Consider the following 25,010-nt stretch of genomic DNA (forward strand, 5'->3'; position numbering starts at 1 on the left):
TAATACTTGTAATCAAGGCAGAAAACAAAGCAAGCACGGCCTTCGTAAATACCACTCCCCACCCACCCCACGAATTGCTACAGCCTGAGTGTGCCTCAAAAGTTAAATTTCCACTTTAAACCTCCCGGTTACCCTACCCTCAAGGATGTAACAATTACGCCTGCGACGTAGTACGGTACAAAACAGGGGTTTTTATCAGGGGAAGTAGGATACCGGTATTCGGAGGGGTCGAGGTAAATCGGAGAAGCGTCCTATTGGATCGGGAATATACTACGTAACAAAAGCGCATCGAACAGGTTTAATGTTTAATCGATAGGTATTGTATCGCTGCTTTTTCTTACCTTTCTTTCAGGAAGCATGGAATTCGATCGAGAAAGATAGGATTGTTGCTTTAATTAGAATTATAAGACAACGTTATTTAGACGTAATCGCGGCGGAGGGGCGGTACACAGCTTGGTAAAAAAAAATTATAAACACAGCGAGAACCTACCCTCAAGGGTGTAACAATTACGCCTGTACCGTGGTAAGATGAAACAAACCCTTGCCCTTTTTAAAACAAACTATATTTCGGCTTATGCGAACTAATAATTCGCAGCTAATAAAATAAAATCTCTAGCCCTTACTTACTATATTAGAAACGAAGTCTTCTTTGACTTCGTAATATTAAGACCGATAAACTTATTAAAAAGTTCGATCATAAGTTCTTCGGTCATTATATGTAGTAGTAAAATAAAAGAGGTGAGCTGAATAATAACTTTTATACTAACCTTCTTCGCCTTGCCTTTACCGACCTCTTCTTAGATCAGTAAAACTCCTTTCCTCTCCCCGTAGCTATAGATGCTAGTAGCGAAAAGCTATGGGCGGTAGAAGCTATTTTCTGCTTTAAGAACCAAAGCCAAAGGCTTACAATACCTGATTCTTTAGAGAGGATACAACCTCGAGGATAAGTCTTAGGAACCTCTTTCTTACGTAATTAAAGCACGGTCCTTTATTTTGGAGATCGAGAAACGTTTTCCTACTACCCCCCCCCCCCTTCATAAATAAATGTCGGACCCAGTTTAGGCCCATAAATTATAGAGCGGTGGTTTCTTAATGGCTCAAAGCCCTGTCGACTCCACTGTATAGACTAAATACTGGCTCAAACATACTTTTCAAAGCTGAATCCTTATACGTAGTAAGTTGATTGGTTTAAGCGCTGGTAAGATCCCTTGCGAAATTATACTTTCGACATTTATTCATAGGAGGGGGTAGTATCAAACGAAAACCTACTACTATCCCCCCCCATGAATAAATGTCGAAAGTATAATTTCGCAAGGAATCTTACTAGGGCTTAAACCAATCAACTCATAAGGATTCAGCTTTGAAAAGTATCTTTGAGCCAGTATTTAGCCTATACAGTGGAGTTGGCAGGGCTTTGAGCCATTAAGAAACCACCGCTCTATGATTTATGGGCCTAAACTGGGTCCGACATTTATTCATGGGGGGGGATAGTACGGTACAGGCGTAATTGTTACACCTTTAAGGGTGCCTCAAAAGTTTAGTATCCACTATAAACCCCCTGGTTATGCTAGCCTCAAGGGGTAATAATAACGCTTGGGACGTAGTACTAAAGCAAAGCTTACTGCTGCTAAGAAAAACGCTTAATCGTTTGGCTTTTTTCAAAGGAGTAAGGAACAAGGAAGGGGATACGTAAAAGGGACTATACGTAGTATGTAAAGGGAGGAAACAAACAATTCTGTTAAGCCAAAGCTAAAGAACGCATGGATCCTTATAACAGACATATCTCCTCCTGTACCTTAATTTCTCTTTAACCCTTGTACACAATTTAGACCTTCATGGAAGACCTCGTTCTTGTACCGTGACACGAGGCTTAAGCGAGCGAGGGACGATATATAAGATAGGTAAAGACGCCGTGGACATAATGCTTTCAGTATACGAGACAACGATCTCTTCTTTTCGATATGATTTCATCCACTTTCGCCCTCGCTTCCCTCTTCGTCGCTGCGAACGCGCAGCAGGCTGGAACAAACAAGCCCGAGACCCATCCACCTCTCGAAGTGTCGATTTGTACGGCCTCCGGATGCACCACTTCAGCTCAGTCCATCGTCGTCGATGCCAACGTACGTAGATGGGCAAATGTTCCCCGATTCCAGAATTTCTTCTTGTCCTCCTCTCCCGTGCGGCACCTTCTATTTCAGATGATGACTGACCCCCGTGTTTTTCAGTGGAGATGGTTGCATAGTACCACCGGATACACCAACTGCTACACTGGCAACACCTGGGATGCTACACTTTGCCCTGACGGAGCCACATGTGCCACAAATTGTGCCTTGGAAGGAGCAGAATGTGAGCCATTGTTCCTTTTCTTCGTGTCACCGATGATTTTTCTCGGCAGAGGTCTTGCCGTCCTCTCCGAATCGTCTCGATATAGTAGCATCTAGCTGACTGATCTGATGCTCAGACGCGAGCACTTACGGCATCACGACAAGCGGAAATTCTCTGAAGCTGAGCTTCGTCACCAAGTCCGCTCAAACGAACGTCGGTTCGAGGACCTACTTGATGGCCCCAGGAAGCGAAACCAAGTACCAGATGTTCAAGCTCCTCAACAAGGAGTTCACGTTCGACGTGGACGTTTCGAAAATGCCTTGTGGCGTCAATGGAGCCCTCTACTTCTCCGAGATGGATGAGGATGGTGGGATGGCTCGACACCCTACCAACAAGGCCGGCGCGAAGTATGGAACTGGGTACGTTCTTTCCTAATTTGGCATTGATGTGATAGCTGGAGAGAAGGACTGGATCACCTTCGGCCTCTGCTCGCTTTTGGAACCTGCTTGAAGACATATATACTGATGTTTTGTTCGCAGTTATTGTGATGCTCAGTGTGCGCGAGATGTCAAATTCATCAACGGCGAAGTAAGCTGCCAATGAGGTGGAAATTGTTCAGGGATAATCTAACTAACATTCCCTGTTCAGGCCAACTCTGAGGAATGGGAGCCCTCTGCCACTGATGTCAATGCCGGTACCGGAAAGTATGGAAGTTGCTGTGTAAGAGACCGTTCTCCTTCCTTTTCCACCCATTCTGGTCCCGGGACACTATCAAACTCCTTTCAGAACCATCTATTTTTCGCAATTACTGACTCCCGGCAGAATGAAATGGACATTTGGGAAGCCAACTCTGTATCTACAGCCTACACTCCGTATGTCCTTGTGCCACGCATCCCCATCAGCTTTTATTGATAGGCTCAATAGTCATCCTTGTAACGATCCTGGGCAAACTCGTTGCACCGGAACCGATTGTGGGGTCGGGGCGCGATACTCGTCGGTGTGCGATGCTGATGGATGCGACTTCAATGTAAGTGCACAGTTGCCACCCACCAGTTCCCTTACAACTCTCAAGATTGAGGCTTCAGAGACATGTCTCGCGGAGGAGAGAGAGTGCTTGTTTGACATTCAACGCTGACGATCACAAACTAGCCTTACCGCATGGGCGTCACTGATTTCTATGGAGAGGGGAAGAAGATCGATACCTCCGCCAAGATGACCGTTGTCACCCAGTTCATTACCGACGACAATACGGACACGGGAACTCTTGTCGATATCAGGCGATTCTACGTCCAAAACGGCGTCACGTTTGCCAACCCGAACTCAACCGTCGCCGGAGTGACTGAAAACTCCCTCGTACGTGAAGATTTCCCTCTCTCTCTCTCTCTCTCTTTCCAAAAGAATATATATATATATATTTCTGTTCCGCGCATTTCATCAAATCATCCCCATCCACTGACCTGATAAAACCAAACAGACCGACTCCTTCTGCGAAGCCCAGAAGACCGCTTTCGGCGACAACAACATATTCAAGGAGAAGGGAGGCCTCGCCGCCATGGGTGAATCGCTGGGGAGAGGCGTCGTGCTGGTGATGTCCATCTGGGACGACCGTAAGTCCACACCCTGCTCTACTGCCTTTACTACAGCTCCAAATCTATCCATCAATGGGGTGCCACCAGATTCATTCCCACCAGCGCAAAATTCACTGACTCTTGTGCGCTTCACGCTCTAGATGCCGCCAACATGCTGTGGCTGGACTCTTCCTACCCGCCCACCAAAGACCCTTCCGCCCCTGGCGTGACTCGAGGCACCTGCTCACCCACGTCCGGTGTTCCCAAGGACGTGGAGGCCAGCTCTCCCGACTCTTCCGTCACTTACTCGAACATCAAATGGGGTCCCATCGGCTCGACCTTCAAGGCGCTGTAGATGGATGGATGCCCGTCTCTCCCGCGGCAAAGCATGGCGCGTCACAATCTCGATACGTAAACGCTGGGAACGTCGGAATCGATAAAGATCTGTATATATATATCAGATAGCTACCTTGTAGGTAGGCAGCTGAATGGCCCGGGGGGCTGCTGCTGCTGCTGCTGCTTATTTTCTCTGTACCAAGTTTCGTTAGTCGGTTCTTTCATATCAGGATATGAAAGAATAAGTGGGTGTGTAGGGTGATGTTGATGATGATGGCTGTAGGGAAATAGCACCAGCGACTCAACGAAAAATACAAAAACACATCCTTTTTGACATTTGAACAATAGGCATTCTGTTGAGATTCTATTCCCCGTCTTGCAATAACCTCTCGCTTTTCATACCTGCTTCTTCGTGAGCTAGGCTAACAACGATTTGATTTGATATCGCTCACGTCGGTCAAACTCCTACCGATCGATAAATAGATCTTGTCCTGAAGACGTTTCACGAACCGGACCATCTATTGATCAGCCTTGCGCAATATATAAAAAGCCGCTCTGACAATAGTCATTACTAGTCAATCGATCGATATTGGTTTGAGTCGCGGATAGGTTACACCTAGGACAGAATTCTCCACGACGTGTGGAAAGAACGATGACGATGATTGTTTACTAAGCCTCACTCGTAACGCAACCAGTCAAAACCCTCTCCCGCTCCCGCTCCCGCTCTCTGGAGCTGGAGCTGGAGCTGGAGCTGGAGCTGGAAACTGGGGTTTCATCCGATAAGCCACATACATCGTAAAGGCTTCAGACCCAGCAAATCAATCGTCTGGAAAATCCCCCGCCAACGCCAACCGAGGCTGGGAATTAGATGGGCGGACCATAAGCGACCGTCTGGGATGGGGATAGGATTGGTAAAAGAACAGTCCGGTTTCCTGCTTCCAAATACCGGTAGAAGTAGATAGAGAGATTTGTATATCGATAGATAGATACCCTTCAGCTTCAATTCTCCTATTAGATCAGCCCTGCTGCGCCGCCGCGTCGGAATTCTCAACGTCTTGCGCTAGCTAGAAAATCTTCCGCTGCTGCACTCCTTTCCATTTCGTCGACCTTTGTTCTTTGCTGGTAAACCGCCCGTATTTTCTTCAGAATGGAGTATCACGTCCGCGCGATCCTGGTTGCCCTCTCACTCATCTTCCTTGCAAGAAGAATCATCACCAAGATCCGCGTCGCGCGCTTCGAGAAATTAAACGGCTGCAAGCCAGCAAGGCAGATCCCCCAGTTCGAGCGCATCCTCGGCTATGGGCTGTACAGAATTCAAGCCCGGGCCTCTGAGACGAGGACGATCTTGGCCGTGAGCAAGAAGCGGTTTGCGGATCATGGTCACACGTGGAAGGCGACCATGATGGGACGGGTACGTGAGCCCGTGGGATGTCTCTCCAACGCACAGCTAATCGCGGAAAGTCGTTCTACAATACCATCGATCCGGAGAATGTGAAGGCGGTGCTGGCCACAAATTTCAAAGACTTTGGTATAGGGCAGAGGCAGGAATCCTTCGGGCCCTTGCTCGGTCAGGGCATTTTTACGACAGGTTGGTTGTCCCGAAGCTGTTATGGGACGTGGGCGATATACTAACCGCGTGCAGACGGTGCTCAGTGGGAGCACTCGCGGGTGAGCTGTTCGAACCAGAACTTCAATACTGGGCGCTTACTTTCGGCTCCAGGCTCTCGTCAGACCAAACTTTACTCGTGCTCAAGTTGCTGACCTGAATACTTTCGAGACTCACATTCAACAATTCATCTCCAGGATCCCCAGAGATGGCTCGACCGTCGATTTGCAACCGCTCTTTTTCCAACTCACCCTAGTAAGTCAACGGGGACCAGGAGGCCTTTCCCTTCTTATCCAGTCTCAAAATCTGATCCTGAGACCTTGTTGTTGCTTCCCGATGCTCCCGTTACCCTATAGAGCTCATACTGACTCCCCACCAGGACAGCGCAACAGAGTTCCTCTTTGGTGAGTCTGTTGGTTCGTTGTCTTCCAGCAAAGACTCCGAACAAGAACGATTCGGGCGGTACTTTGACCTCGCTCAAAGCCGACTGGGCAATCGAAGCAGGCTTGGAAAACTAGTCAACCTCTACCGTGACAGTGAATTCAATGAGGCATGCAAATTCGTGCACCAATTTGTCGACAAGATCATCTTCCGTGCTTTGGAGGAGAAAACCCCACGCGATCCAGAGATGTTCATTGACGGCAAATCCGAGCGCTATGTCTTTCTTACAGAAATGCTCAAGTCAACCCGAGACCCGAAGCAGCTGCGCGATGAACTCCTCAATATCCTTCTTGCCGGACGAGACACCACAGCGAGCTTACTGAGCAATACATTCCACGTGCTTGCGAGGCGGCCCGACATTTGGAAGAGACTGAAGGCGGAGGTGGATGAGCTGGGTGGTATAAAGCCCGAGTATGCGACGTTAAGGAATATGAAGTATCTAAAAAATCTTCTAAATGAGTGTAAGACCTAACTTTCCTCCTTCTCGTTCAATGACTTACTGACAGCACTCAGCCCTCCGTCTTTATCCCGTTGTCCCTGGTAACGCACGCTTTGCCAACAACGACACAACTCTTCCGCACGGCGGCGGACCGGACGGCTCCTCCCCCATATATATCCCAAAGGGCGCAGTTGTAGCTTACTCGGTGTACTCTATGCATCGCCGGAAGGATGTTTTTGGACCCGACGCGGAAGAGTTCAACCCTGATCGCTGGGACGAAGGATTGCGACCAGGATGGGCTTACCTGCCTTTCAATGGTGGGCCAAGAATCTGCGTGGGGCAAATTTTTGCCCTGACGGAAGCTTCATACACCATTGTTAGGTTGCTCCAGGAGTTTGGTCAGATCGAAGATAGGGACGGGACGGAATGGGAGGAAGCTCTGAGCCTGGTAAGTAAATTCCAATTCAGACCCCCAACATGCTCGGATATATCTCAAGACCGCCTTTCGCTAATCTCCTATGACATGCCAGACGCTCGCGAGTGCTAAAGGAGTCGCAGTTGCGTTGAGAAGTGTAACTTGATATTTTGAGCTGCGTGCAAGCTGGCTAGTACGAGAGTGATGGTAGATAGTGATGATGTAGCCCACCAGAAGAGCAAATCCACCGCCAGCGGGTGTGCTCGAGTAAGCCATGGGCTGTATAATATTAGAAGACAAACGCTGCCCAGCACAATCCAGTCCAGGCCAGGCCAGTCCAGTCATAGAGGAAAGCCATCTGTACCCGCCGAGAAATGAGATGAAACAATTCGCACGTCCCTTCTGATCCCGCGCCGGCTCCAGTTGATAGCAGCCGTTATATTATTCCGTAGACTAAGTCTAGATCTCTGTGCTACGCGAGGACAGGTCGGATCGCGCATTATTCGTAGCAGCGGAGATCTAGATCGTCGATGAGCAATATTGCGACGTGCAACAGAAAGATGGATAGATGGCCTGCGAACGTGGAACCTCTGGATGAGGTCGATTATGAAAGGAAGATCTGAGGCTGTGCTATGCTGTGCGATGCTGTGCGATGCTGAGCTAGCCGTGGCGCTGAGATCTCTCTCGTGGATTGGCTGCCGCGCGGTACGGTGCAACCGATATACGTATGTAAATTTTGGGAGGAGTCTGAACGTATAGCAACTTGAATTTATCAGGGAGGTCGTAGCAGAGACTTCTGTTCTCTCGTCTGTGTGATGAAGAAGATGGAGTGTGCATGCATGAAATCCAATCCAATCCACCTAGCTTTACCGATCGAGGCTGGCTGGGCAGAGAAGATGGTCTTGATGACCGTTTTCTGTTGTTCTCATTCAGAAATCAGCACTCCGCATCGTATTGCTAGTTTACTACAGTTAAAACTTCTACTTGATAGCATCATCAACTACTTTGCAAGCACCACTTGAGGAGCTCCCGGGACGAGCGGGCTCGGTAACATTTGCAGAGGTCATTGCAGGCTTCAAAAAGCTGCCCCGTTCAATACGTCGTACATCGTGCTGAAGGACTGAAAGCGACGAGAGGACCATCCTGACTACTTCAAACTTCAAAACCCAGATAGTGTACTCGTGGTTGCATGTGAGTGAGTGTGTGTAGCTCCTCAGGCTTGTCAAGTGAGAAATTAGAATATTGAAAAAACAGGCCGATCTAGCGATCCCGGATCCGGTGGGCGATAGTTAACCTTCCACAGCCAATACGGACCGAAATGGCAGGGATATTTCAACGATCAGAGAATCAACGATTGAGCTACAAGGGGTATAGGAATAAAGCTGTGAGCTGAAGACGTTTCGCTGGCCTTGCCCGGGCACATACATATATTTACGATCCCTGTCTTGTTGACTCTCGCTTGCGAGAACTTCGGCCTTTTCCTTCCACCTACCTACCCAGGCCACCTTGGAGCGTTGCGTCAGAAGCCAACAGCGATGGGATTGATTAGTACGGTAAATGGTCTGATAGAAAGTGACAACCAACTCGAGACCAGCGGCATGATCCCCTCCGTAGATTGTACAAAATAAACACACATCGAATTCGGACGCTCGATCGAAGCTTATACACAGAAAGGTATCATTGACAGAACAATCACAGTCGCTCTTTCCCTCTTTTAACATGAAGAACGAAGATTCATCTCATCCAAACGAGTGTATGCTCTTCTAGAACCGAGAACCGGTCATCAAAACACAACAGGCTTCCAAGTCCGAGTCTGTGGAGATATGTAGGATCCCCAACCCTACTCACTTACAGGAGAAGACTGAAAAGACTCCGAGAAGGTCCGGGCTGGTATGAAAGCCGACCAAGATCCAAGACCTACTTGCCTTCCCGCGGCAAAGCCTTATAACATGAGCTAGAGCACCAGGGCCGTTTAATCCAGGGACGGGCTGCGCCTTGGAGCCGTCTGCTATTCACACCAAGTACAGTACCCTAGAACAAATAATACACAAACGCTTACTTCACACCAAAACTTGTCTATTTAAGAGCTTAAACTCTTCACTATCATAAGCTTTAAATGATAAATAAAAATTATAACCCTTTTGATGAAATACGAATAGCTCATAACCATCAGACGCGGCTGACCCCGGTCCGGCCTTGATTCCTGTCGCTACGCGACGTGAACAGCTCGCCTTTGGCTAGCTACAGCAGTCTGTACTTGCTTGACTCTTTCTTTTGTGGTTTTCCTTTGATGAAAGGTTTCTTTCTATGTGATCCATCCTATCTGTAAGGGAAGGGCGCATGCGACAGTAGCCCTCGCTACAGCACTTTGAATTGCTTTCTAAAGCCTTCTTGTATGTAACTCCTTAGCTTAGCACGTCGCCGTACCCCATGGGAGGTCCCAGGGCGGCAGGCTTCGCCTGCTACCCGCCCGACGTAAATAAATACAACAACAACAACAACAACATAACCATCAGACGATTTTATTCCATATCACTGTTTGATAGAGTTAGGTAAAGCAAGAAGTATAGAAAGTTGGCATTCGCTTAATATTTAGAGTTAATAGTCAGTGCGCTGACTTTTACCTGCGGGCTCTCGGTAACAGTCAGGACAAGCAAGTGTCCCAGGTCAAGCAAGTATTTTATTTCACTTATTTCCAATTGAGAAAAAAAAAAAAAAAAAAAAAAAAAAAAAAAAAAAAAAAAACTATAGTTTACAATATTAGCTGCATTCAAAAACAAGTGTATATATAGAAGTTCGACAATTAAATAAAGCTCGATTGCAAGACTCCGTGCATCCATTTTTCGATATTATTATTCGTTGCGTTAATTTGATTTCTTCGAGTTGCAAATCGCATCAGTTCGCATCAGTTCTAGCTGATATTTTGATGTTCCGAAGCTAATAATCGATTAGACCTAGCTGCAAGCCTGCTACGAGTTTTCATTTTTATAAAACCAATCTTTTACGCAATAGATATTATACTAATTAATATATATATATATATATTTAATATTTAACAATCTAATAGAAGACCGTGACGCCGATACGTAAATTTAACTTTTATTATTATAGCTTGCTGCGTTGTGAAGTTGTTTATTACAAACCGTGATTTTTTAATGATTTTTTAAATGATTTTCAACTCGATTTTGTATACTATTTAAGATGGGAGGGACACTTGCTTGTCCTGACTGTTACCGAAAGCCCGCAGGCAAAAGTCAGCAGCGCACTAACTATTAACTATTATATCCGCAAATGTTTTTTTTTTAAAAAAAAAAGAAGAAAAAAACGAAAGGAGCGATTTCAGCTCTGATCTAACGCATGTAGTTCTGCTAAATAAGCAGAATCAAGCTTAATGATCCGATTAAACTAGTTCCCCGAAGGGAAGGCGGGATTAACGCATTGTAGCTTAATATGAATTTTCTTTTTCCAAGTGTTGACCCTTTTTAGTTTTGGTGCGAAGAGGGGGTTTATGCATTACCGTATAACACCGTTAGTACTGTAGTTGGTCTTCATACACCGATCTCGATGCCTCACCTCATCTTGGTCCTCAAGCAGATCAGCGGAATGCCGGCGCAGGTTTGGTAGACGGTGATCACTGCTCTGATATATACATAGCCCGCGAAGCGTGGTTAAGAGAGAGAGAGAGAGAGAAAGAGAGAGAGAGAGAGAAATCGGGTAAGCTTTACTACAGAGGAATATCAGAGGCTCGGCATTGCTGAAGATGAGATGGAGTAATGAGGAGAAAATGAGTGGCGGAAACTACTAAGCCTTATCAATTTGAAGCACAAGGTCGATAGTTTACCTAGGTAGGTAAGATTGCACTAAATCGCAGTGAAAGCTGCGGTTGTTGTTGTTGTTGTTGTATTTATTTACGTCGGGCGGGTAGCAGGCGAAGCCTGCCGCCCTAGGACCTCCCATGGGGTACGGCGACGTGCTAAGCTAAGGAGTTACAAACAAGAAGGCCCCAGAAAGCAATTCATAGTGCTGTAGCGAGGGCTACTGTCGTGTGCGCCCTTCTCTTACAGATAGGATGGATCACAATGAAAGAAAATCTTTCGTCAAGGGAAAACCACAAAAGAGAGACAAGCAGGTACAGACTGCTGTATCTAGCTAGTAGCGTAGCTGTGCAAGTCCGTAGCGACGAGAGTCGAGGCCGGACCGGAGTCAGCCGAGTGAAAGCTGCGGTAAGATGGCGCATAGTACAATTATTCGAGAACATCCAAAGGCAGGAACAGTAAAACAGGAAATGCGTAGCAGATACGGAGGGTAACTCAAGATAATGGAACTAAAACTCTTTGTTGCCGTTCGTAAGACTGTGCTTGAGATGGGCCTGTTGAGGTACCGGTATATAAGAAAGTGGTTCTTACCTTGCGGATACGAAAACAATGATAGGACGTTATAGCGATTTGATTAAAATAGTGGGTTTCAGGAACGATGATTATTTCCAATCTTGAAACAAACTTCAACGTATACTCAACATGGCACTTTGGCATGACAAGTTGCGAAACTCCAAATTGACGCAGGTTAATTGCTCCCCCTATTAACATTTGTCTCATACGGGCCACTCGTACATCGCCATTATTCATACAATCGATGCTGGTTCATATCTTTTCAGGATTTGTAGCGGCCGCTCCGGAGGAGATAGCTACTGGGATTGCAACTGTCTCGCCGCCAGTAAGACCAGCGGTTTGCACAGGAGCAGGGCCAGTCTTTTCGGCATATGCTGGTGGTACCGAGGCCTGCTTATTCTCACTCTCACTCGGGCCCACAACACCTGTTGCCGCTGGTGACAAGGGCTCGCTGGCAGGGGCGGTCCCAACCACAGAACTGATAGCCTCATACCATTTGTTCGCATCAGAGGCTGTGTGTGCCTTGAACTGAAGCTCGGAAGAGCCTGTAAACTTTCCACCGATGCCCTTGCTAACATCCTTTCCTTTCACGTTGAACTTCTCGCCGTTAGTCGTACCAATAACTGCATCCGGGAGGTAGATAGACAGCTCCGGAGTCGGGTCCTTGCGCAGGTTGTCGCTGTCCTTGAATTCGTGGAGATATTTGGAGGGAGTCACAACATAGTAACCAGTTGAATACCCTGCCATACTGAGCTTGTTACGAGACTTTCTCTCCAGCGTGCCTTCAATGACGGCCCTGGTGCAAGAATGATCCTGGTTGGGGAACGTAATTCCGTCAAGGGTTCTGTCAGGCGTCTGTGGGTCAACGAGGATTTCTTTATTCCTCTCAACGAAGCCAGCCCATTCAAAGTTGAGTGGAACAGCCTGGGCAGTGCCAAGCATCTCTCCATAAAGTTGTTCCACCTTTTGAGCCTGTCCGCCAACGAATTGGTTAAATGTCATCATGGCCTGTTGGATGACCTCGATAATGTGAGATTCAAATAGTGCAAAGTTGTTTTGCACATTGATCAAGTCATTCTTGTTGTTGTTCTCCTCGAGAATCTGCTTGCCAAGTCGATGGTAGACACCCCGCTGGACAACGTATGGATCGTCGTTTGCGCTCATCTTCCCCCCAGAAACCCCAAATCCGGCTGTATGCTGGCCTAAAAGCTCGATATGCTTCTGGGTGATATTGCGTACCTTTTCAACCTCCTTTGCGTTCTTGCCAGCTCCGGCAGTGATTTCCTTTGACTTGTTCTTGATCTCCTTGTGCAGGCGGTCGAGGATAGGGAGAACGGAGCCCTTGATATTCTTTTCGGTTTCGAGGTGTATGTTGGCAAGGCCCGTAGTGTTCGTCCGAATAGTCTCGAACAGGGAAGCTATACCTCCCATGTTCTGGTCTACATAGGAGAGTCAGCAATTGTTGCAGTGTGATGCGGTGCAACGCAGATATGTCAACATGCCAAAATGATGCCCCTCCTTCAGAGGACTTTCAACTGTCTTCATCAATTAGTCCGAGGTCGATCCCAACATGCGATTACATGCAGCCATACCTTCAACACCTTTTCATACTCCTTAGAGTGGGCCCTTTGAACCTTCTCCGTGGCAGTAATGTAGGCCTCTAGGTAGCCCACTGCATGCTTCCACGCCTGTAGTCGCTCTGCCAACAGTTCTGAGGTCTGCCACTCGGATTTTAGCTTCACTCCCTCATGTCACGGACCTGGGGGCAAAACTTTACGTTGCTTGGATCGTTGCCCGGAATGGCCTCATCGCTGCTCATTGCGCTTGAAGTGCTGACCGAACGAGTGGGCATGGTCAGCGGGTGGCTGGCGGACTTTTCGGACAACATGGTACCATGTCGGGAGAGCATTGTGTTGACGGGTTGGGGGTTGGGGGATGGGGGTTGGGGGAGGGGATTGAAGTGGGTGTGGAAAGGGACAGTTGTGAATGGAGGTGAAGTGAAGCGGAGGTAAGGGCAGGAAGGTGAGGTAAGTAGGGAACAATGCCAGATGTTGTATCTTTTCGTGATAGGAAGCCCAGCTACCGTATTCTGTACTTACTACCTACCGGTACTACGTACCACGTACCTTTAATTTCCCCTGTGGCTGGGATGCGAGGTGCGACTTGTGCTTGTGGTGTGGGGATGGGTTGCTGGGCCGGGTTGTTGTCCGTAATCCTGGTGACAATCATCAGTCTCGACCCCCGGGTGTTCCGGGCGCAAGGAAGCTTATTTACCTGAAATAGGAGTTGGACTCTTGAATTGGAATCTTAGGGGTTTGAAAGGAGCAGCAGAGTTCAAATGTGGGTTGTAGAAGTATACGGAACGACGGATGAGGTTATACTTAGTACCGGTACCGTAGTACGGTACCTACCGGTAGTCCCGTCCCATCGATCATACCATATCAGGGCCCTTGCCTCGGTCCTGACTGATATGACGTCGGGTTGATTCTTGACTCAACAACCTCAGGAATTGAACTTCAGAGTGCTGCACAGCGTCAGGACTCGAGAGTCAGCCTCGGCCCCCGGCCTCAGCCTCAGCCTCAGCCTCAGCCTCCGTCCAAGCGCGCGCAAAGCAGCCCTAGCCCTTCTTCTGTTGCCTCCCTCGATCCTTCGAGTTTCATCTCAACTCTACTGTTCGTCAACTATCTATAATTATCTCGAAATCCCTGGGAATAGTATGGTACCCGTCTCAAATAATCAAGGATGACGATCATGTCAAGTGCCCAATTCGCACACAACACACCAAAAGCCGTGTCACTGTCGCTTCCTTGGTACAGCGACGCAGAGCTCTTCTCCATCCTGCGCTCGTGGTATATGGGATGTCGCTGGTGGCTTGCTGTGCTGGACTAATCGAAGGACTGGGCAATATGGATGGATTGGTTGGCCTTGTCTACCCTCGCTGTCGTTGACTCCAAGCCCAACCCCGTCTCCGTAGAAAGTCGCCGGACCAGCAGTTAACCCGTCACCGAAACAGTCTACGGACTACATACCGGTACCAACTTGAGACGGAACCTACGAAGATGTCAAGACCTCACGACCCGCGACAAGCATCGTGATCATGCAGCATGCCCATGACTCGAGAGATACCACCAAGCCGAAGAGATGGACAGTCCGACGAAACTCCCTTGCAGAAACACTGACAAGACGTCTGCAACGTTGGGATTGCTGCCAAAGATAGGACTGGTGCCGAATCTATGGGCAGTGGGCGGCGGGGTTGGTTAGCATTGGAGACTCCGAGTTGAGGACATTTTACAAGTGACATGTCGCAATACTTCAACCGACGGGTGGTATACGAGGTAGCCCCAGACCGGTTTGGAAATTAGACAAAGATCAGACGACGGACATAGGGATAACGGTCCAACAGTGAAAGGTCGGCTTCTCGGCAATGGGAGAATCGACTTGATGGAACGAAAATGAAGATGAAAAAGAAAATGCAGAAAGGCTTCAATTGTCGGAAAAAGCAATGAATAATGACATGAGTGGGAAAAAGTCTCCGGCCGAATCATGACGTAGCCAGAGCATAGCTACACATCAACATTCCCATTCCACTCTTATCCTCGGTTTTCTATTGAATTTCCTACATTCTTGCATCGATATACATGCCATTTGCACATGGACACGAGGAGGCATATTCTGGGCGCTGGTGGGTGGGTCTGGCGGAAAAGGGGGGAAGACAAATGCGCAGAATATCGTCATGCAGAGAAAGGGGCTCCTCAAAACCGAGGCTTTATATATATATATATATATATATATATAATATATATTTATCGCATATATTTTTACCTTCATGTGTACTCTCTCTGCATGTGCCATCGATGATCGATCGCATCCTTGCATTCTTGCGGATAAGTGTCCTTTATCTTGTCACCAGAAGCCTTCCTTGGGTACTCTACTCTAGACACTATCTAGAATGAGTATGGATAGGAATAGCTATAGTAGTCGTAGGTACCTTAAGTGTCATCCGGTATTCGATTCGACGGTACTCTACTTATCCATATAGGAGATTCGCTTAGGTATGCATTGATTAGGCTTGGGCTTGCTAGGAGCTAACTAAGACAGACACCTTCTTGAACTCTCAACTCCACCAGCCAAGATCCCCGACTCCCTCTTGTCCTTCAACTTCACCAAGCATACGGCTCAACATTACGATCGATTCTACCCTCCTAACATGCGACACCCAGAATATTCAACCCTCTGACGCTTTTACCAGAATAAATATTATTACCAGTACCCCGTCGACCAGCACTTATTCACCCTACCATACCTCCTCGACTCGAGCTCCAGATGGTCAGCGTCTGGTGTCGAACAAAGCATCTCGGTGCTAGTCACAACTCTGCTAGCCAGGGGGACATCCCTCAGAGTCCTGCTCATGAATGAAGCCCCGATGAAGGTACGAAGCTTTCTGCTGTTGGATAGATACACCTACACTAGCGCTGCCACGCCCGCGCGACTGCCGCTCATCTGCTGCCCGCCTGCAGGCTGCTCCGACCTGTGCGTGTGTTCTTGTGTTGCATAAGAGCACCGAGGCGTTCCATGACTTCTGCCATAGTCATCAAGACTGGTATTTATATAAAGCAGGAATCACTGACCACTTCTATTTCTGCAGACATCAGCCAGGCTCAGGGAGATTGGCAGGAGTAAGAGGGGGCAGCTTTCGATAAGTGATAGCAATCATCACGTCACTGAGGCGATCGGAGACATGTATGGCGACGATGACTACTCGAAAAGCGATTCTAGGCCATTAAGCTTTATAACCTCTCCTACACCTGAGTCGCATGAATCCAAGCTGTTCGTAGCTTCACCTCTCAATCAGACTATGGAAGCTGGCAATACGTATTTTGATGATTCCGACAAGCCACGTGCGAAACCCTCACCACACACGAATGGAAACAAGGGGAAGAAGGCACAAATATCTTCAGCAATGTTACCATCTCCAAGAAGCCCGTCTTCCAACCCAGGGGACCTGTCGCCAACGTTCTCAATGCGGGATAGGAGATCTTCAGATACAGCCAACGCGCAATTCCCACTCAACAACGTTGATTATGAGAGCGACCCAGCGGCAGTCGCCCAGGAACTCAGCAATCTGCAGGCTCTGCGGCGCATGTCTATGGATGTCGGCAACACGAGCGATCCTGATCTGCCGTCATTTCAAAGCGCATCTCCCATGCCCTCCATAGCTCCTACCGGTGACGACGATGAAGATGATCCCTCCAGACTGTTCTGGGTGCCTGCCAGAGTCCACCCAGAATTGGCTCCTATGGAATTCAAGACCTTCTTGGAGAATAGGGTGCAATCAATCAAGCGGCGGTCTGGAGAACAACAAACTCTCTCACTAGATGGAATTCAGCGAAGTGGTTCTGGCAGTAGTCTGCGAAGGAAGAAATCGATGCTGTGCAGACAAATAGACAACGACGGAGGGAGGGGAGCAGTGGGATACAAAGATGGTGCAGATCAGCTGGAGCGGAGGAAATCCCTTGAAACAAATAAAATGGCAGAGCTGAAGATCTCGGACCTAAAAGAATTGGATGCGTGAGTAAAAACCCCTTCCAAAGCGATGCCAAAGCTTACTCTTGAGACAAGCAATCGTCAAACCCAGACTGGAGAAGTAATTGATGAAGATAAACCAATACTACCGCAAGCACCAGGCGTCGGTCTAAGAAGATCAAGGCACACAACCTACCGGAGAGGCAGTCTGAGGAAAGAAGGAAGGGGATCAAGAAAGACTGGAATCTTCCGAGGAGCAGACACAGACGGAGAAGAATCGCCATTTTCGCCCAACTCGCCCCCGATAGATAGCTTGATTGGAAATCCCCTGACGAGAGTGCAATCAGAACCAGCAATTACGGAGAACTTCTCTCGTCCCAATCGTAATGCGCGCAGATTACAAAGCACCTCGCAGACAAGCTATCACACGGGCGCGGTAGAAGACAAGGCTGATGATACTGGAAAGTCTGATATTTCGATGATAAATACTGGCTCTGAGACTCCAGCACTATCGCCAGGGTCCGTGCCAAAGAGCAGCACAGTCTCTAGGAATGATGCTCCTGTACCTCGGATTATAGAAACCCCCCCAGCAGAAGAAGTTCCAGAGCCACCTCTTGCCAGACAACCCCCCCACTTACTGGATAGATCTTCTTCACAGGGACCTGTTCGCACACCTCAGCCAGCGCAAATTAGCCCTGAACCTCCGGCCAGATCAAACAAGCGGCCTACCATGGAGAGGCAGAATTCTGGTGCGCAACTGACCTCAAAGACTGCCCCGCCACTGAAAGATATGGCCTCTCAACCCTCGCCTCTTCCTGGAAACCATGCAAGAACAGATGCTCTCACTATTAATCCTACGTCCGAAGAAAGAAAACCAGAGAAGAAGTCAAAGAAAGACAAGGATGAGTCGGAAGTTTCTGCGCCCAGAAAGACAAGCTGGGGCTGGTTTAAAGGCAGCGACGAGAAGGAGAAAAGGAAAAAGGAAGAAGATCAGAAACGAGGCAAGTCCAAAGTTTCCGTGGACAATGCTCGTTTGGATGTCCTACAGTCAACACTGGACACTGCAGCTCCTAGAGGCCGCGAAAGAGGGCGAGAAAGCTTGTTGATGGAAAGAGATAACTCGGACTACAAGTTACAAGACGAAAGGAAGAAGGAGAGCAGTCGCAAGTCTTCGGATTCCAAAAAAGAGAAAGACGGCCTGTTCTCGTCATTGTTTGGTGGTGGAAAGAAAAAGAGTGATCGAGACTCCGGGGGAAAGAAAAGCAGCTCACTTCGCACCCTTTCTCCGGATCCACCCCCACGTCAACTCAAACCGGACATAGATTACAACTGGACTCGCTTCTCGATCCTGGAAGAGCGGGCAATCTATAGGATGGCACATATCAAGTTGGCAAACCCTCGGCGTGCATTGTACAGTCAAGTCCTCCTGAGTAACTTCATGTACTCCTATCTGGCGAAAGTTCAACAAATGCATCCTCAAATGCAGATTCCTCAGTCAGCTATGCAGAAGAAGCAAGAGGCAGATCGAAAGGCGAAGGAGCTAGAACAACAACGCCAGCAGCAGCAGCAGCAGGAAGGGGGGGAGCAATACAGATACGACTATCATCAGGTGAGCAGTCCCTGAGAACACCTGAAAATTTGGCTAAATTCGATAATAGGGTATCACTCAGTATGCAGAGCCTACGCACGATGCTCAAGCTGAGGGCGTTGATTATGTCGATGATTCTCAAATATACAACTATGATCACCCGCAATCTGCTCCAGGCCAAAGCTCCAATCGACGACCACAATCCCGAGCCTCACAACATACCCAACAAGAAAACGGCTATGGTGACCAAAGCCAGTACGATCGAAATGGCCAGGACTACTACCAGCAGCAGCCTAAACGCAAGGACGACAATGACGACGACAACGATGAAATGTGGTAGGGCTAATGTAATTTCAGCTGGCTTGCTCGCCAGCCCTCCCCCTTTTTTATGGCATATATGATGGAGTTATGGGGTTCTCAACACCAGGATGGATTGGCTGCAGTCGGCTTTGAACCGACTGCTCTCTTGACGTAATTAGTCTTTGGGAGCATAGCGTAAACAGCGTCTGATGGGCCCCATGTTCCAACATGGGTTTTAATTCCTTTGTCTCTCATAACGCCGAGGAGGTGAAGGCTTAGAGGCATTGGTTTTGATGTACACTAGATCTGCTTCCTACAGAAGGAAGCTGGGTGGTTAGCGATCGATCAGTGGACATCCCTCAAACCAAATCTTGAACATTTGATACCCGGCTCGTATTTACATCTTTGATTATTTGTGGAACGTGAAGTGACATCGATAGCTAGACCGAGTGCAGCCACAGTTGAGGCAGATCAGCAAGTGTGGCAGTGTAGCGCGCCGGTCGGTGTGAGGTTCTGCCGCCGCAGCCAACGTCTGGCGGCTTTACTTAGGCGGGGAGCATCATCCTCTATGCAACAGCTACTTACACCTCTCACTACCTACACTTCCAGCCTCCTCTTTCTTGACCTCGATCCGGACTTAATACAGACAAACCGACTGATTATTGCATCTATATTGTAGACAACCACGGCCATGTTTCGGGCCCAGCAGAATGCCTTTGACGATGTCGTCGGTATGTTTTGCCTGCCCCATCCTGAAGCCTAGAAAGAGATCTGGGAGCCACTGTCCGGAAACTAGATGCTAACACTCCAAAAGCTAAGGCGACTGATGAGAATCTCACATCGGAGAACTGGGAATACATTATGGATGTCTGCGACAAGGTCACCACAGAAGACAGCGGCGCCAAGGATGCTGTGGCAGCAATGATCAAGAGGCTGGCGCATCGCAATGCCAATGTGCAACTGTATACTTTGGAAGTCAGGCGCTCTGGTATGCACTGAAATTCGTCGGTTATGCTAATCGAATTACAGCTTGCCAATGCGCTCAGCCAGAATTGCGGCCCGAAGATGCATCGGGAGCTTGCTTCGAGAGCCTTTACAGACGCCCTTCTGCGACTAGCCAATGACCGAAACACGCACCAGCAAGTCAAGGCGAAGATATTAGAGCGGATGCAGGAATGGGCAGGTATGTTCAAGGACCCGGATTTGGGCATTATGAAGGACCAGTACCACAAACTCAAGAGCCAGAACCCAAACCTGCATCCACCGTCCGCTCCACAGAAGAGCAGACTCACGGATGTCGATCGCCAGAAGGAAGAGGAAGAGTTACAGATGGCCTTGAAGCTATCTATCCAAGAAAAGACCCCCATACCACAAACGAAGTCTTCTCAGCAACCTGAGCGGGTTGGACCTTCGCAGTCCCAATCCGCCTCGCAACCACAAACAGTTCCCTCGGGAACTACAGCAGCAACGGTCTCGCGAGTTAAAGCACTCTTTGACTTCAACGCTACCGATCTGGATGAGTTGACGTTCAGGAAGGGGGATGTCATTGCAGTACTGGAATCTGTGTACAAGGACTGGTGGAAGGGACTACTGAGAGGGCAAACCGGTATCTTCCCTCTAAACTATGTCGAAAAGCTGGCAGATCCTACAGCAGAAGAGCTACAACGAGAAGCTCAAATGGAGGCCGAGGTTTTTGCAGAAATCAAGAATGTTGAGAAGTTACTTACGCTATTAAGTACTTCCTCGGCAGACTTGAACGTTAAGGATAACGAGGAGATCACCGTACATACGACGCTATCTTCGTGGTGACAAACGCTGACAGATCATCACAGAAACTCTACCATTCTACTCTTGCTATCCGTCCAAAACTCATAGAGCTGATCGGAAAATACTCCCAACGAAAAGGTCTGTCTCTAAGAAGTATACCACCTTGCTATGTCCGTTCTAACATCACCCAGACGATTTTACTCAGCTCAACGAGAGATTTATCAAGTCCTGCCGAGACTACGAAAACTTGTTGGATGCCTCGATGACACAGGCCCAACCTGCGTATCAATATGGCCGTCATCCACAACCCGGCTACGGTGGTGGCTATCCAGCTCAATCAGCTCCCCAACAGCAAGATCCGCAAAGATACTACACCCCTAATCAGCAACAAGGTATAGATATACAAGCCAAATACGAGAAGATGTTTCATGCTGACAGCTGCTTTCAGACCAATACGCGCAACAGAGCTCTTCTCAAGGATACCCTCCTCATCGTACCGGACCAGCCCCTTTTTACGTTGTCGCTCAAGGACAGCAAGCTCCTGAGCCTCAAGCACCTCAAGCCCAACACCAATACCCTCCGGGAAACCCTACCACCCGTATACCCTCTAATAACATGCCGCCACCTATTCAGACGAGCTCGCCGCCACCTTCAAATCCATACCCCACGCCACTGCCACAGACTGGCCACCGCCCCCAAAGTACATACTCCAACCCACAAGAGCTCGCTACTTCAGTTTATGACTCCCCCGTCACCCAAAAACCCCCACAGCACGGTGCCCTCTACTCAAACGACGACTCCCATCCGGCTGTACCTGCTACCAATACCCAATCACCACCGGGTCAGCAACAGTACAACGCGTATGCCCCTCCACAACAACAGCAATATGCAGCTATCCATCAACCCACCTACGACGCACCAGCGCCACCAACAGAAAATCCTCCTCCCCCGCCAGCAGGCGCCCCGGGAGGCTACTCAAGCATCAGCCAACCGCAAGATGCCAGACAGACGCTACCCAGCCAAGTCGGCCAAGCACGGTATAAGCCATACCAGCGCCCCAGCTCATCAGAGGGACAAAGTTCAACCGCGCCATCCGCACCGCCGGGAGCACCGCAAGATTTCTACAGACAGAGCGCGGCCTATTAGGATAGTTGTCGATTCGGGCGCTTGCAAAGTAGAGAGCGATGGTTTCATTTACACATTGTACGTACATAATCAAGGCTGGGGCGCAAGCGAATGACGGCGGGGGGAGGTTTGCGTAGTAGAAAGGAGACGACTAGCCTCGAAGGCCAATGTAATTTACCAAGCTGCATCCATTTGGAATTTTTCCCGTAACCGTTCCCTCTATTCAAAAGCCTTTCAGTTACTGCTGCCCCGGTGTCCTCCCAATCACTCGTTTTCTCATTTCCCGTTCTCTCCAATTCTCTCTTTCCGCGGTGCGCCTGGTAGCCGTGGGTGTGAGGGAAGGATTCTTTCGAAGCAGTGCTACTACAGATTCTCTTTAACAGAACAGAGCCGTTCTTTGGCCTTTAGCCTCGAGCAACAAACGCCACCTCCTCCTCTTCCGCTCTCTTAAACAAACTTGAGAAACGAGCAACCAACCGACATTCACGGCACGCAAAGGGGATCGATCGTCTCTCTCTCTCTCTGATTCATCGCAAAAGGCACGCACGCACGCACGCAGGTCTACGCTCATAAATACCTCGGTTCTCTTGATTCCTTAATTAATCCCATCACATCCCATCATACATAATATATATATAAATAAATAAATAAATAAAATAAAAAAATAAAATAAAAAAAATAAAGTCCAGCCAGAACAAAAGGCCGGGAAACATGAACCAGTAAGACAATAGACTGATCCAGCTGCCACCTAGCAAGTAAGTAAAGCCATTCAGTAGGAAAGATAGAAGAGAGAAGAGAGAAGCGAGAAGAAAAGAAAAGAAAAGAGGAAGGAGAGAGAGAAGAGAGAAGAAGAATCACCCCCTCCCTTCCGCCCCCCCCCATCCCCCCTTCTCCCCCGCCGGCGATCAAGAAAAACAAGCGGGGAAAAAAAAAAAAAAAACGAGAGCTTTTCCATTAGCGAGCGCGTCACTTTCACTTTCTTTTTCTGGGGGGGTTGTACGGTTATACGGTTATACGGTTGTGCGATCATACTGTCTGCTGTATAAGGTATAAACTATATATATATAAACCTTGTACCCTCTTTCGATCGAGGGAAGGAAGGGGTGATTCAGGAATCAGGGGATTGGTTCTACCGGGGGAGAAAGGGTGGGGTTAGCTGCGTTGCTGGATTGCTGGATTGCTGTAGAGTAGTAGCTAGCTTAGCTTAGCTTAGCTTAGCTTAGCTTAGCTAGTGCCTAACGCCTAACGCTTAACGCCTAATAATAATATCTAAAGAGCTATCTATCTATATATATATATATATCTGATTCATCTTATCTCATCATACCTTAAAGGCAGATAGGGGGTTATTTAAACCGTCAGCTGACAATCCGATAACGGTCTCTTTAAAAGACGATTCCAAGAGGTTAGCATAGCTAGTGGATCACCTTAGGCCGATACTTAAAATTGAGTAGAATCTGAAAACAAACGATTTAAATTATTTAAATCGTAGCTAAAACACAACTATTTCAATCGATTGAATCGTTTTTTATAAGAGCTCGTCTTTTCGTAAAAAGATTATTACTAAAATAAGACGGTTTTAATCGATTAAATAATAGTTTGTAAAAGTCGGTCTTTTTATAAAAAGACCGTTTTAAGACCGTCTTGTGGCCGTCCTAAGGCCGTCCCCGAACTTGAAACCGTCCCGGAAAACGTTGATTAATAAGCAAATAATTTTTTTTTTTTTCCAATTACTTAGCAATCTACCCTCTGCTGGGTATACCACTCCCTTATCACCACCAACCCCCCTCCCCCCCCCCCTCCCAGGTGCTTTAAGGGCGCAATCGACGCGGGTGAACTTTTACTAAATCGATCGATTCCGATTATTAAAAATTTAAAGCGTTGATATATAAGCCGTAGCAGCGATACCGAGAAATATCTTAGCATCGAATTTATTAAATTATTACTAAAACGATTCCATTTAAGAAGTAATTTTTATTTATAATTATATCTTTTTTAAAATAAATATCAAACTATTTCAATTTTTTAAAACGAGCTTATTAATAAGCCTGCTTTAAAAATATGGACGGGGACGGCTATAGGACGGCTATAGGACGGTCCTAAGCTCGGGGACGATCAAAAAAGTGAACTATTCTTGATTTGTAACTAGTACTGATTTTAAACGGTCCAATAATCGTCTTTTATAAAAGAGGGTCAGAGGACCGCTCAAATGACCCCCTACCTGCCTTTAAGGTACATATCATATAGACAAAAAAAAAAAAAAAAAAAAAAAAAAAAAAAAAAAAAATTGGTAATAAATAATAAATAATCGACTCAAGAGAGTAAATAAAGCTGACACACTAATAATCCCACAGAGTAACAAAACTAACAAACTGACAGAGTAATACTACGTTACTCCCTCCGATGACCCATAGTCTCTCTCTTTCGCGGCTGAAATTTAAAATTTAAATCGAAATCGAAATCGAAATCGAAATCGAGATCGAGATCGAAATTTAAATCTAGATCCAAATCCAAATCGAAAGGCAATTAAAGCCAATCGATTATATAATGAAGCAAGCAGTTCTATCAGCCAGCTAAGCGACAAGAGCTACCTTAAAGGCAGATAGGGGGTTATTTAAACCGTCAGCTGATCGTCCGATAACCATCTCTTTTAAGGACGATTTTAATAAGTTGGCATAGCTAGTAGATCACTTTAAGCCGATACTTAAGATTGAATAGAATCTGAAAACAAACGATTGAGATTATTTACATCGTAGCTAAAATAAAACCATTTTATTCGATTAAATCGTCTTTATTAAATACTCGTCTTATCGTATAAAAACCGTCTTGGGACCGTTTTCGAGCGTTTCAAGACCGTCCCATGGCCGTGTCCTATGGCCTTCCTTAAGCTTAAAACCGTCCTTAAGAACGTAAATTAGTAAGCAGATAATCGCTCTATTGCTTACTAGTCTACCCTTTACTACTTGGACCACTTATTACACCTTCCCATTATACTATTACACCCCATTTAAATGACCCCCTACCACCCTTTAAGGTAGTGCTTAATGCCTAGTATCTAGTGCTTAACGCCTAACGCCTAACGCCTAACGCCTAACAATAATATCTAAAGAGCTATCTATCTAATAGTCAGTGCACTGACTTTGTGACCTGCGGGCTCTCGGTCACAGTCAGGACAAGCAAGTGTCCCAG

The 25,010-nt window shown here is 47.4% G+C and overlaps 5 protein-coding genes across 5 annotated transcripts; 4 read left to right on the forward strand and 1 right to left on the reverse strand.

Moving 5' to 3' along the window:
* Positions 1-1,961: 1,961 nt before the first annotated feature.
* On the forward strand, positions 1,962-4,248 carry L3040_001522 (uncharacterized protein; the record flags this gene model as incomplete). Its single annotated transcript, XM_007294198.2, has 10 exons — positions 1,962-2,120; positions 2,226-2,346; positions 2,462-2,744; positions 2,865-2,913; positions 2,974-3,045; positions 3,148-3,197; positions 3,250-3,352; positions 3,475-3,678; positions 3,800-3,932; positions 4,055-4,248. The coding sequence occupies 10 exons, from the start codon at positions 1,962-1,964 to the stop codon at positions 4,246-4,248; spliced, it is 1,368 nt and encodes a 455-aa protein (XP_007294260.2).
* A 1,128-nt stretch (positions 4,249-5,376) lies between these two features.
* Positions 5,377-7,296, forward strand: L3040_001523 (uncharacterized protein; the record flags this gene model as incomplete). The annotated part of the gene is made up of 7 exons (XM_007294199.2): positions 5,377-5,640; positions 5,691-5,817; positions 5,872-5,897; positions 5,950-6,090; positions 6,215-6,737; positions 6,790-7,163; positions 7,246-7,296. The coding sequence occupies 7 exons, from the start codon at positions 5,377-5,379 to the stop codon at positions 7,294-7,296; spliced, it is 1,506 nt and encodes a 501-aa protein (XP_007294261.2).
* Positions 7,297-11,770: 4,474 nt separating this feature from the next.
* Positions 11,771-14,355, reverse strand: L3040_001524 (uncharacterized protein; the record flags this gene model as incomplete). The annotated part of the gene is made up of 7 exons (XM_066156784.1): positions 11,771-12,957; positions 13,021-13,057; positions 13,111-13,236; positions 13,296-13,383; positions 13,638-13,733; positions 13,793-13,811; positions 14,301-14,355. 7 exons carry the CDS (start codon positions 14,353-14,355, stop codon positions 11,771-11,773), a joined length of 1,608 nt encoding a protein of 535 aa, XP_066012802.1.
* Positions 14,356-15,926: 1,571 nt separating this feature from the next.
* On the forward strand, positions 15,927-18,969 carry L3040_001525 (uncharacterized protein; the record flags this gene model as incomplete). The annotated part of the gene is made up of 4 exons (XM_066156785.1): positions 15,927-15,947; positions 16,164-17,086; positions 17,138-18,650; positions 18,700-18,969. The coding sequence occupies 4 exons, from the start codon at positions 15,927-15,929 to the stop codon at positions 18,967-18,969; spliced, it is 2,727 nt and encodes a 908-aa protein (XP_066012803.1).
* Positions 18,970-19,620: 651 nt separating this feature from the next.
* L3040_001526 (uncharacterized protein) lies at positions 19,621-21,842 on the forward strand (the record flags this gene model as incomplete). Its single annotated transcript, XM_007294202.1, has 6 exons — positions 19,621-19,660; positions 19,744-19,904; positions 19,959-20,711; positions 20,762-20,834; positions 20,888-21,088; positions 21,145-21,842. The coding sequence occupies 6 exons, from the start codon at positions 19,621-19,623 to the stop codon at positions 21,840-21,842; spliced, it is 1,926 nt and encodes a 641-aa protein (XP_007294264.1).
* Positions 21,843-25,010: the final 3,168 nt, after the last annotated feature.

This window comes from Drepanopeziza brunnea (genome assembly GCF_022702325.1).
Source record: "Drepanopeziza brunnea f. sp. 'multigermtubi' strain 214-2 chromosome Unknown ctg2, whole genome shotgun sequence".
NCBI classification, from domain to species: domain Eukaryota; kingdom Fungi; phylum Ascomycota; class Leotiomycetes; order Helotiales; family Drepanopezizaceae; genus Drepanopeziza; species Drepanopeziza brunnea.